Genomic DNA, 13,892 nt, shown 5'->3' on the forward strand with positions numbered 1-13,892 from the left:
CTGCATTTCTCATTTCAGTTCAAAACAATCAAATCTGATAAATAATGTGAGGTCGTAATAAAAAAGCAAAAAAGCAGGGGCAAGGGCAGTGTATGTTAGAAGTTGGAAAACATCAGCCTGTTATGTGACAGAAGATCCATCATTATTAGATAGTGTTCATTTGACCAAACGTGCTCACCGGGGATGAGTCCAGAACAAACACACCGACTCAGGCTAATTTTTACACAATGTCTTTATTTTTTTTTTCTCCTAATTACAGACTCATGGGTTAAAAATAAAAATTAAAAAAAATCAAACACTTGTTCAAACCCACTCCTCCCCCTTTTTTTTTTTTTTTCCTCAAAAAGGAACCCAAAAAAAAAAAAAAAACCACCTGTCTCCACACAAACCCCGCCCAACTCCTCCCACCCTCCGGCCCACTCTCCTCAGACGAGCCGTGGATACACTGCGCGTCGTCACAGACGGGGGGGGTGCCCTACAATCCGCATTGTACACCCCCCCCCCCGGCCTTGCCCCTACTCTGCTCCTGCCTTGCTCACGTCAACTTGCCTCTCCGCTACGTCGGCTTCAGCTCTTCGCGTATAAATCGTGTTGGGTTTGGCTCCCTGTCGGTTCTGTCTGTACTGCAGTGTGTGTGTGTGTGTGTGTGTGTGTGTGTGTGTGTGTGTGAAAATGTCGAGGGGAAAAAACCAAAAACAAACAAAAAATTGACTAAAAGCGTCGTCAGCGTTTGCTGTTGTAGTAAATGCCCCCCGCGGCGGGCCGGTGGTCGCCCTGCCCCCCTCCCCCGCCCCCCCACACCGACAGGATGGGGTGAGTGTGCATAGCGGGAGCAGAGAGAGAGAGAGACGCTGCGGAGACAGTGGGGGGGGCCGGCGCCACCTGGGGAGGGGTTGTCAGCCTCCACTGGTCCTGAAACCTGAAACGACAAGAAGTGGTCTAATATACAGAGAGAGGAGGGGGACCGGGGGGGGGGGGGGGTGACAGTAGACAAGGTGCACATGAGGGAGGACGGGACGGGAGGGGGAGGGGGGATGGAGGTGGATGCACAAAAATAAAAACATCGATCGAGATTTTAAAAAAAAATATTTTCTTAAAAGGATGCGCAGGCATGCCTGAGGAGGAGGAGGAGGAGGAGGAGGAGGAGGAGGAGGAGGAGGAGGAGTTAGGGGACACATAAAAAAAAAAAAAATCCACCCAGTTGAAGAAAACAATTCTACGCGAGCGATCTGGCTGAACACTGAAGGTCCATCACTGGAAGAAAATAATGGCGGGAGGAAGACGGGATGCAGGGAGGAAGAGGAGGCAGGACAACGGCAGACACAAAAGGGGAGGGGGAGGGGGAGGGGGTTGGGGTGTGGGGAGGGGGGTGATATACTCCAAGCCACAAACCAAACACAGAACACTTAATAAAGCTGGAAGTCTCACAACGTTACATCCAAATGACAAAAAAACAAAATAAAATGAACATTTCTTTTTCTTTCTCCTCGGTGCCACCCCTCCCCCCCCCCCCCCCCCCCCCCCCCCCCCCTTGACTTTTTTTTTTTGGGTGGTGGTGGAGGGTGAGTGGGTGGTGGGCTGTGTTGGTGATGGTGTGAAAGCAGGAGGTCACATCCAGAGCGAAGGAGACACATCTGCAGCCTGAGATACCATCATCATCATCATCTTCGTCTTCACCCCCCCCCACAACCAAAATAAAACAAAGAAAAGCTGCCGCTGCCGCTGGCTCCCCCTCCCCCTCCCCCTCCCCTCCCCTCACACACACATATACCTTACCAAGGGGGGTGACCGCACCAACCTCTGCACACACACACCCACCCACACACACTCACACTGCGGCCAGTCAGGCTCTGTCCAGGAGTTTCTTTTTTTTTTTCTTTTTTGTCTTTTTTTTCTCTCTCTCTTCTGAGGGGGGGTCTCTTCTTTTATTGATGGGGGGGGGGGAGTACATTTCTCGCACTGAGTGTGTGTGGTTTCTTTTTTTTTGTCGTTTTAAATGGGGGACAGAGGTAGAGAGGGGAGGAGGGGGGAGGGTTGATAGTAAAGGGGGGAGGGGAAGGGGGGGGTGGGGATTTAGTAAGGGGAATACCACGATGTTGTTCGCCCTCGGCCCCTGGAAAAGAGAGAGAAAAAGAGGGTGAGTTCTTTTCTGTTTGGCTTAAGAAGACGGACACCAATTTCCTGGTGTGAGGTAGTAATAATTATGTGTGTGTGTGTGTGTGTGTGTGTGTGTGTGTGTGCGCGAGTGTGTGAGTGGAGGAAGTGAGGGAAGAATATATAAAAACAGTGTTCACATGTCATTAAAGGTTTTCGTGCCTTTGATCGTTACAGTGAAAGAAGCTGGAAGCAGCTTCATCAAGAGGGGGAAACAACAAAAAAGGGTTTAAGTTACAAAAATTATCAGTTTGTGTGTGTGAGGGTGGGGGGGGGGGGGCGGCAAAGGCACTCTCTCTCCCTCTTTCTCTCTCTCTGGGTCTCTCTGAGCGAGAGCCGCCTCGGGGGTCACTGTAGGGGAAGACCTGGAGGACAAACAGCACCACACATAGACCCCCGAGCAGGACGCTGCAACACACACCCACATCATGGACAGTCTGGTGTGGGGAGGGGGCACAACACACACACACACATCTCCCGCTCCTCACACACATACTGAAAAATAACATTCAAATATATACATATAAAAAAAAAAAAAGAGGCGACACTGGGACTGAAGGTCCGAGTGTCTGAGATGAGCTGAGAGGTCAGGCTGCAGGAATGATCCCTCGTTTCTGGGAGTGAAGCTGAAACTGTGTACATGTGTATGTATGAGTGAGTGGGAGGTTTCCAGGACACACACACACACACACACACACACACACACACACACACACACACACACACACACACACACACACACACACACACACACACACACACACACACACACACACACACACACACACACACACACACACACACACACACACACACACACACACACACACACACACACACACACACACACACACACACACACACACACAGAGAGAAAGAAAGAAAACAAAGCAGAAAGGTTCCAGCACATGTTCAGGATGAAGCAGCTCAGGAGGAAAACAACAGTGACGGTGCTTCACATCATTTCAATGGACTTCTCTTTGTTAAATCATCACCCATCATTAGTGTATGAGGTGTTACACCGCCACCTAGTGGCCGGAGTGTGAACTACTGCACAACACCAATTTAGAGATTGTATATTTTTTAGCTTTACAGCCACTGTACATATTTTAGCCATAAATAGCCGCTGTATGTTTCCCAATGGTCGGAGCACTTGTATGTTTTTTTCCCTTTCCTCCAATACAAGCTATAATAGCAATTTCTTGTCAGTCTACTTTGACCATTTTCCCACAACTTTTTTCTTCCTTTTTTTGTCGTAGTTTTAATTATTTTGTTATTTTTTAGCAATCCCAGCTATTCTGGGTGTTTTTGTTTTAGGCTCCTTAAGCAGTTTCCAGCTTTGGGAATATTCAAGGTTATTTTTGAAAATTAGTATGAAATGCAAATTAAGTGAAACTGAAATTAAATATATAATTTTTTGAAAGCTTCATGAAGGAGCTTTAGAGCCTCGTGAGTCTGCAGACCACTGACCGACATACTTGATGCTGTGTTATTTCCAATCTAATGAAACTTTAAAGGATGAGAAGAATTGAAAAATGTCCTCCCGTTGTACAGAAAGCACCACCAGCACTGTGGGAGTCCTCCGAGCTCACAATAAGGCAATGCAAAGTCTTTAAGCTTGTTGTTTTGTGTTCACCATGGATCTTTCCCCCCACAACGAGACAAGGCATCAACTCGCGGCCCGATTCTGTTCTCACTGCTAAAATCCACCAGATGATGAATTCCTGATGTAGCAGAGCACACAGCTCTGCTTGTTACACATTAACCAGCGGGAGGACGCGTCGTGCACTTATTGCCTACACCTCAAGGGAGCCCAGCCAGATTATTGAAACCAAAATTACAAATGGCTGAATGCAACATGTCCAAATCCTCAGACGGCGAATGTCACTTATTTTACTCCATTTCCACACCGTTCAACGAGTCTCATCAAGCCAACAAAACTTTTACCATGAATCACATTCATTCTGACAAACTGTAACCAATCCAACTTCTGTAGAGTTGATTAATTATGGAAAACACTCGCAGCTTCCCCCTAAAGTCTTTTCTGTGCCTCGTCCTGAAACGCAGGCCAAAATCCTGGCGCGCAAACTGGCAGGGTTCTAGTTTCTTGGTATGTGTGGGAGTGGCTGGAGCACACAGACTGATAAGAGATTCTGACCTTCACACCCCAACACTTTTTGCACAAAGGAATCAAGAAGGGAGCTTTCAAGGATTTTTTTTAAGTAGTTTTCTTTTTTTAAATAAACACCTGAGTCGAGAGCAAAGAGGAAAAATGAGGAAACTCTAGAGCCAAATATCAGATTTCTTTGAGATCTGAGGTCGAGGCGCTCCAGATGCTTTTCAGAATCTCTCGTGTGACGCAGTTGGCATGCTGATGGACGTGTTTGGTACCACACCTTCCTCAGTGGCAACAGCTAAAACAAGATGGATTCACAGACAAGAGCTCCACCAGGCGGAACCTTTTTTTTTTATTTCACAAACTTGTCACAGCGGTCATCCACAGCAAGGTGAGGTTTCCATTACGAGAATCAGTGCCTGGCGGAGCCCTCACCTGAAACTTCCTGCCAGAATCTCAGTGCACTACAATGTGATCGACACCAGGGCCACGCTGCGGCGGCGTGAGGAAACGCTACAGGTCACGCCGCTAATCTCAAAAACCTCACAGCTATGTAAAGCAGTGCACGTTGTCCACGCCATCGATGCGCCAGAGGAAGCGAGTAACATGAAGTGCAGGTGCCGCAGCTTTGCACCAGAACCTTTTCTTGCTGCATTGGCCCAGGCGCCGGCTAACACAGGGAGGCATGCATGGCCTGGCACGGCACGGCATGGCATGGCCCGGAACGGCTGCTGTGCACATGTGATGTGTGGCATGCAGTGAAGCCCTCGACCCACAACCAACGTGGCAAACGCAATCTGCCTCCAATAAAACAAGCCCGTGTTCCAGGGACACCGTGTCGCTTATCGAAGCTGTAATAGTCAAAACACAGAGTTGGAGTGCCACAGGAGTCTAAACACACTCATCACGTCTCAGTCTGGTTCAAACGGGGTCAGTCGATTTCACCTGACGTAACATAAAGGAGTCCGCATTTACACCCTCGTCATGTTTCTACTAGCCTGTTTTGCAAAGTGCTCCAACCAGAAGAGCCTGAGCTGCAGTCACCAGATGATGGCGTTTCTGAGGACAAGCCAAGGAAGAAAAAAAAGAAGACATGCAGCTGCTGGTAATGTTTTGAATTCAACAGGCGGTCCATTAATGTAACTCAACAGCCTGAATGGTTTTTAGAAACATTTGTTTTGTATAACTATCATTATTATTAGGGCTGCAACTAATGATAATTTTGCTTGTCGATTATTTTTACAATTATTCAATTAATTGTTTTTGTTTAACCCAGAAAGTTCCGAAGAACAATTCTCATGAAGACAGAATAAGAGAATTATACATTTTACTGCATTTCATTTCAATAATTTCTCTAAAACAGATTAAAACAAACAATGAGCTTCATGAGCAATAACTGGACACGAAGAGAAACTTTAACGTTTTTTTCTTGATTTAGTGTGAAGCGTTCCCACACTTCGAATGACAATTTTCACAATACTCTTTCCTGATACGTCAGGAGATAAAAGGCCAGTTGCCGCCACCATCTTGCTCAAAGCATCGACTGCACATGTGCCTCATTACTGCCACACTGTGGAAGCTGCTAGATCACACACTAACCCATGACTCAATTAGCAGACAACTATTTTGATAATCGATTAAACTGATTGGAGGTTGCAACTCTTGCCATGATGTGGATTAATTGGCTCAAAACACTTGTTTTAGGGCGTTTAATCAGCAATGAGTTCAAGTGGAAACATGTGGCATTATGTGTATACGCTCACATGCCAACAGTACACAAAGCCACCAAAAATGCAACTTTTGGAAACAGCTCCTAAGGCGCCACTTTTCAAAAATGCTTAGGTTTTGTCGTCGAGGTGAAAGTTATACCCATCTCAATCGACGGCGGAAAAACTGCTAATGCACATGAGTGCCAAGGGCCATAACAAAGTTTTCTGCACACGCTCAGTAGAATGACAAAAGAAAAATGTCTCCCGCGTCATGTCACGACTCCCAGTCCATATTTTCCTGGGAATTGATACTTTTATTTTGACAGTCACCGTAATAACAATCCGATTTGGTCGTCTGCCCACTAGACTCAACTGTGAAGCACTTTGGTCAACCTTGGCTGTTGCATTAAATGTCCTATAAAAATAAGGAAAACAGGCCCAACTCTGCCATTGGCATGTTGCTTTTTCACTGGAAACGTCGTCACTCAAGCTTCCAACACTAGAAGCAGATGTTTGGGGGAACCTGCGCAATGCCACTTCCAAGACTCACCTCCAGAACTACATCGACCCTGTGGCACTCCACTCATTTCCAACTAGATCCATTGTCCATTGTCTTGTTCGGTGCATGCAGAACCCCGTGTGCTCCCCCAGGTGTCGGCGTGGACTCACCTGAAGGCCCGTCCTCTGCCTCTGGGGGGCGTGTAGCCGCTGTAGTAGCGTGCACGTGACGAGAAGTTGCCTCCCCGTGATCGGAACCGAGCCCGCGGGAAGCCACGGTCTGTGGTGCTGATGCCCGGTCTGTTTGTTCTCTTTGCGCCCACCTGAGGATGAGCGGCGGCAGACACGTGAACAAGGAGGCAAAACCCTGACAAGTTTACATTTTAAAGCGAACACCTCAAAATAGAAGCCTTAAACCAGGAAGATGGGAACTGTGCCGTTAGTAGTTTTTTTTTTCGGGGGGGGGGGGGGCTAAATTAAAATTTGAAGCTACGATGTACAGTTCACAATGGAAGCCATACAACACGTGTGAAAAGATATTGGATGTCCTCTGTGAGAGAACTGGCATTCTAACACAGCGCCAACATGATGGATCAAAACTTAACCCAATGATAAATTAAAGAACCACCGCTCTAACGCATTTCTAACAATTTAAAGAGTCTGGAAAAAAGTGGATGCCTGTGATGTTTGGGCTCTGAGGGTGCACTCAATTCCAAACCTCTGGACAGACTCATCAGCTCGTGCGCTCAACTCGTCTCAGTGAAGGCCGTGCGAGTTGATAAACCTTCCCAACACAAGTGCTGGGTGCGAGACAGAGCCGCAGCTGTCCAGACTGGGCAAGTAAGTCAAAAAATGGCAGAACTACATTTTAGAAAACCCCAAAGAACAGACAAGATGCACAAGCAGCTACAACAGGTGTTCAACCTGAGGCTGGTGGGCCAAAACCAGCTGCAATCCACCAACATTTTCAAGAAAACATAGATTTTCATAAACACATTTCTTACAGTCACCATAACACAAACCAAAACTGGACTGAACTAAAAGGTGTTCAACTCTCCTGAGCTACAATCAGACAAGTTGCACAACATTCATCTCCCAGAACTGCCTGTAAAATATGAGGACCAGCAACTCAGTGGTATTTATCCAGTCACATTTTTGAATGCTTGGTGCATTAGTGGATCCTGTTGCCGACTCTGCCATGACTGAATAAATAAGACTTTCCTTGATATGGAAGTTACATTCAACGCTCAACGCTCAACAATTTAAATTTAATTCAAAAGAAGCAAGTTTTCTGAGCATAACGTTTCGTCTACTGCCTTTAATACTGCGTCACCTGTATTTCACAATACTGGTCATTAAATCAAAGTTATCTGTGAAAGCCATTTCAACACATGAAGTAAAACAGGGCCACATCTTACCTTTATCTGCCTTCCTCTGAAAAGGGACTCGTCCAAAGCCATGGCTGTCCTGACAGACTCTTTGTCTGCAAACTCAATATAAGCAAACCTGCAGGAAAACAACAGAGCCCATTCATTCATGTACACTTGGCGGTAACGGTGTCCAATCCTGGATTTGAAGAGTTCAATCATTCACCACAGCATAAAGATGGTATTTACCCCTTAGGATGCCCCGTGTATTTGTCACATAGGATGGTGACTCTGTTTACTGAACCGCAGCCATGAAAGTGAGCCTCCAGCTCCTCTGCCGTGGCTCCGTAGTCCACCTGCACACGCAGACAAACACAAGGTTACACACCCAAGAGAGCTGGATTCCTGCTACTTAATCTGATGGAACTGTAAGAGATGTGCAAAAAAGGTTTCTACGATATAAAACAGCTTCAAATTCTATTTTAATGCATTAAAAAAATAATTATGGATGAGATAGTGACTGTATATAGCAAAGCTTCAGCTTCATCTTGTGTCAATTAATCTCAATATGTGTGAGTGTGTGAGCAGTTTACAGCTTTATAGGAGTGGATAAACCACTTCCCACTAGCACAATGAGCTAAAAGCAAAGTTTGTCTTTAACAACTTCCTGATCGTTAATATTTAAACACACGGTTAAAAGGGACAAAAACCCAGCCAAGTATTTGTGAATTATAGACGACAGACAATCAGTTGCACATTTTCATCAAAACACGACGTGGCTAAATCAGCGGCAGCACGAGACACTCATAAACACACTTTACTCACATTTCCAACATAAATAGATCTGCCATCTGCCTCCATCTTTTCCTCGATGGACATGATGACGGGGCCAACTGCAGTGGAGAGCAAATTCAAGCATATAGTATGTTTATCTGTCAAAATATAGGATCTATATACACACACACATCTTTTCTTATAGTCATTGCTGTAAGATAAATGATTGTTTGCAGAGATTTAGCAAACCAATAACACACAATGGTTTGCTCAATGAACTGAACCAACTCCTGCAACAGTTGCTCAGAGTGAGTATTTAACCCCAGACATTTACTACTGCTCAAGTACCAAGTCAATATAAAAGCAGAAAGTGTACCCACCTGGCGGGGGGCTGAGATTCATCTGTTTCTCCACCTCGTTCTGTAGCTCCTTCAGCTTCTCGGCCTCTTCCTCCATTTCTCTCACCCGGGCTTTGATTGCCTCCAGCTCCTGCAGGACACACACCAGAGCCCAGAGTCCGTCATCTGCACAACTTTGCTCACATACCACAACCAAACACAATGATGCATATTGCTATTTGCTAATAAAAATCTGGCCCGGCAAGGCACTCGAAACTTGATTCTAACCTTTTGTGCACCGCAAAAGATGGAGGTCAAAGATCTGTCAAAGCTGCAGAAATTAAACCTCTGTCTTGTTGGCATGTTTAACACGTTGCTTCCATCTCCCACATATGTCTATTATCCTCAGTAAACTTGATCGGAGCAACCCTATCACATTTGATCTGGCCTTTAGGGCCATCAACCATACCCGGGCCAGGAAATTACGGAATGGTGTATAAAACATAAAATAATATATATATATATATATCGCTCATTTTGATTCCTGTCATTAAGGCAGCATTAATAAATGCACAACATTCAAACCCTTAAAAATAAAAAAAATCTTTCAATCTCCTCCAACTGTTTAACATTAAGTAAAACTGACCTGATGGTATTTTTTATAAATTGTAAATTCAATCCGATGCTGGGCGTTTAGTCAGTTTTGATCCATTAATACATCCTCTGCTTCAGGACGGGGGATTAAGGGGGGGCCAGCCTTTAGACACGACTGAAGCAGGGAATACAATGCAATCTGAAGTCCACCCACAAAACCGAGACTGTTGAAGAGAAATCGATGTTGCGCTGTAGAACAGTGGGATGATTGTGCCCTCACATGGGAGCGGACCCTCCTGTCTGACAGTGGTGCACTGCAGCACAGTGGGAGTCACTCCAGCTCCATCCAGGGCTGCCGCGGGTCCTAAAATGCAAATGTAGGACCGATTGCACCGACGCGGATATTAAAACCCTCGCCATGGGAGAGAATAAAGAATTTTAATAAAATACTGCACCCCAGACATGTTAATGGGAGCATTCCTGGTAACCATGTGACTGGCAATCTACCATCATCCACATGCATGCACGAGAGGAAGCTGCGATCGAAAGCAGGATGGGTGAAACGATCCATCCAGCGGTTTCTGGCTTTTGTCGCATATCCAGTGTGGCAGGCTCTCCTCCCTTTTCTCCTTGCTGAGAGGATGCAAACCCAGCCCCTCGAATACCGCAGCACCCTTCTGCGCTCGATGTGCCCGCATCAACCTGGGATCGTGCACTAAATGTGCATGAGATCGAGGATGGACGGACGGCTGGATGGTGCACATTTCGTCCATCAGACGATCGTCGTCCATTAGAAAATGACAAAGATGGTCAGGTGCACGTCCGCCACATCCCCGCTAGCTTAAACACATGGCGAGAATATAACCAGCATCTCTGCTCGCAGCAATTCGTCTCAGATTTGCACATTTATTACCAGATTGGGGTTTATAATTGAGCAGATCCGCCGGTAAATGTATTTCTTAAACCGCGGCTTGCGTTAAGCTAACATTAGCCTGCTCCGTCATTTTGCATGGACCCAGACCGGCGGCAGCGCCATGACACCGTCAAAGGGAATTCTTTGAAGAAGAAAAAAAGGTCCTTTACCGTCAGCAGGTCGCCTTCTCAGGGACGTGGACTCGCACAGCGGCGGGCTAATGGCGGCGGCCTGTCCTACCCTCGCCCCTAACGGTCTCCTGCATCCCCGTCTCGGATCTCCCCCCTCCTCCTCCAACTCCTCGAGCTGCTCCCTGGCGCAGAGAAACTGGCGTCGCTGTTGCGCCAAGATGGCCGCCGACACCACGCATGTCGCCACCCATTTCTACTGCACTGCGCGAACCACAATGGCGGTTTGATATTCGCAGTAACGCGAACGGCATGTGACCCGAGATATGTGGGGAGACGGGGGCAAAAGAAATCGACAAATTTGCCGGGACGCCTTTCTTAAGAGCTCACTACCCGATTCGGTGCGCGGCGGTGTCTCGTGGATTCGTTCGCGTGCGTTCAAACAATGCCCTTCACTTACCGGGTCCTCAATCGCGGCCTCTCCTTCTTCTAACCCCGGGTCTTCATCGCCGACTCCCGGGTCCTCCAGCTCGGGATGTCCGGGGTCTGAATCTAGTAGGGATTCCTCCGCTAGTCCGTTACCGAACTCCGCCATCGCCCAGATCCGAATGTACCGACGCGCCTCGTGGCCAAACCACCGTCGCAGGCCCCGACTCACACACGAGGGGGGCGAGAGTGGGAGAAAAAAAAACGGCGGAAAACGCCGCTTAGTAAAGTTAAAATGGGGAATAAAACACTCGCTTCAGTTCCAGGCACTACACAAACAGCGTGCCGCGATAGACAAGGGACCGCGGTTTCACCCTGCCTCAAGGAAGTGGCGCTAACGTGCGTCAGATAATCTAGTTTATTTACTTAAATGTGTGTATAAAAAAAGGCGAGGACCCTGCGCGAGAGCGGCGGCGTCCCTCCAGTTCAGAAATGGAAGCCGGGGGCGGAGTCATGATCACTGCGGGCGGAAAACTCGCAACGCCATTGGTTGAGGGCTCACCCAGGACCCGCCTCTTCAATGTATGCAACGATCCTATTGGACGATCAAACAGGACATTCCGGCTCCAAAATCGCATTTGTGCCTTTGATTGGATTACGCTGCTGTCAATCACATCTTTAGCACATAGCTTGACTGCCAAGCCAATCGTTCAGACAATTTAATAATCCCATAAAAATATTCTCCCAAGTGTGACCTTTAGTGACCTTTGTTTAAACGAGTCACCTGAAATCATCTATTCTATTTACTTGTGGTAAAGGGTAAACTTCGCTGTTAAAAAAAAGTCTCAAAAGCATACTTTCCCTTTATAGATATTAGAACAGCCATCAGTAACTTAAAGAAAATGTATTAATATGCAACCATTCAGCCACAAGGTAATAAAAAAGTAAAGGCTTCATTAAGACAGAGGTAATAAAATATGAAAGATCTATTGCTTAATGGAAAGACTGAGTAAATTATAATGTTTTAAGGTGTGGTTTAAAAGAAGTGAACATGTCAGCAGGAAGTCTGCTCCACAGGCGAGGAGAGTAGGAACTAAAAGCTGCTTCAACTTGTTTCTTCTGATTCTGAGGACCTCAGGGGGTTTCATATTCTACAAGTAAATCTGAGATGTATCCAGATCTCTATAGAACAAAAGTCACATGTTAAAGTGGCTCCTTGGACACACAGGTGGCCACTGCAGGGACTGAAGCTCAGATGTAATGTGCAGCACTGCCTCTGTGTTGCTGAGGACTCTGGATGAGCTACAGCTGTAAATCTGGGACCTGGAAACACACCGCCACGACAATCCAGCCTGCTGGAAATAAATGCAAGTTCCTCTGAATCTTGTTTCATCAGAAATCCTTTAATTCTTGCAGTATTTTTGCAGATAAGATCGAGCTGATTTCGTCATTGTTGAATTTCAGGTCTGAGTCCATAGCTCCACTCAAATGTCTGGCCTCATTTGACATCTTGAGTGACATGGAGTCAAGAACAATTCGCTCAGTTTTTTATTGTTTTTTTGGGGGGTGGGTGGGGGGGGGGGGGGGGGGGGGGGGGGGGAGAAATTCGCCTAAAGATAAGGTAAATAAAAAATTCCATAAGAACATTTTCAAATTGATATGTTTTGGGCCTATATGTCTTGCATTGTAATTATAATGTGCACTGTTTAAATACTTGTAAAAAATAAAAATAAAAAATCACAATAACTACTTATATCTGTGTCCACTGGTTATTATTGCTATTACTCCAAGCTCCTACTAATCCAGATAATGACATGTACACGCTAAGAATTGGGTTAGATTGGTTGAAGTTGTACATTTCCGCACTTAATTACAACTCTGGTGTTGTTGATTTGCTTGAGAGGTTTGAACGTCTCTCTGTTTATATCCGTGATTGTAGTTTGCAGCTGTTTTCTGAGGGTGGCTTCCACCTTGGGTGTGATTTAAAACAAACCCCACTCCCATGGCTGCATTAATCCGCTCTATTTCTGAAAGATTTATTATTGTCGTCAGGGCTCTGGTGGCACACCAAATGTGGACTCTGATGCATCGATTGAAGTCTGAGCATAGTTGAGTTCGAGGAGCTCAGAAAGTATCAAACAGACTGTGATTCGGAGGAATTCCTGCTATAGTTTTGATTCATATGCAGGAAGTAAACCACTGGCTCTTAAGAGTGACACCACAACGCTGACATACATTACATAGCTGTGGATTTGTGACACAGAACATATAATAGCTGTTTGTTTTACGTGCCGTGATTCTTTTTTCAGAGCTCGAATTTGTAATCTCAAACCAAACCAGACTAACGTGAAATTTTCTTGTTTATTTAACTCTGATCCCGACCACACTTACACTATAATTGTAAGAAAGAAAAAGAAAAAGCTATGATTCTGCTGCTGTGCTGTATATAAGACCACCTGTGAAAACTCAGTTTACAAAGTGCTGCACAGGCAAAAGATCCAAATGTTTCATCCTCTTTATCCAAGTCGCGAGGAGTGAAGCAGGTTATGTTCTGGACAGTCAGTTGGAGGGAGACATACACACTCACACAACGACAGGGCGCAAATAAACACGGGTAAATGTTTTTAGACTTTGGGAGGAAAACAACGACGTGTGCACAGGGAGAACATGCAGACTCTATACAGAGATTTCTGCAATAGAGCCACAGACCTTTTCCAAATGTAGACGTTTCAATAGAAACAGCTCAGACTTCACTGACCAATTGTCCTCACACAGAATAACAGAACCTCAGTAGAAGTCAAATGTATACATTACCTTGTCTGTTTTACTTTGATTTTGTCATTTGTGGTCACCAGGAACAACACTCTTCCTTAAT

General features: G+C 45.9%; 1 protein-coding gene across 3 annotated transcripts; it reads right to left on the bottom strand.

The window, feature by feature from the left end:
* Positions 1–348: 348 nt before the first annotated feature.
* pabpn1 (poly(A) binding protein, nuclear 1) lies at positions 349–11,491 on the bottom strand. Of its 3 annotated transcripts, none has more exons than XM_080522303.1 (7): positions 10,634–10,770; positions 8,999–9,107; positions 8,670–8,737; positions 8,094–8,200; positions 7,896–7,983; positions 6,649–6,800; positions 349–919 (listed from the first exon to the last, which is right to left on the bottom strand). In XM_080522303.1, the coding sequence occupies exons 2-7, from the start codon at positions 9,072–9,074 to the stop codon at positions 724–726; spliced, it is 687 nt and encodes a 228-aa protein (XP_080378429.1). In that variant the 5' UTR covers positions 9,075–9,107; positions 10,634–10,770; the 3' UTR covers positions 349–723. The 3 variants fall into 3 exon arrangements, with proteins under 3 accessions (XP_080378429.1, XP_080378427.1, XP_080378428.1); XM_080522301.1 differs by lacking the exon at positions 10,634–10,770 and adding an exon at positions 11,052–11,491 and having other exon boundaries at positions 351–919; XM_080522302.1 differs by lacking the exons at positions 349–919; positions 10,634–10,770 and adding exons at positions 926–2,113; positions 11,052–11,491.
* Between the last annotated feature and the right edge of the window lie 2,401 nt (positions 11,492–13,892).

This window comes from Blennius ocellaris (genome assembly GCF_963422515.1).
Source record: "Blennius ocellaris genome assembly, contig: SCAFFOLD_89, whole genome shotgun sequence".
NCBI classification, from domain to species: Eukaryota; Metazoa; Chordata; class Actinopteri; order Blenniiformes; family Blenniidae; genus Blennius; species Blennius ocellaris.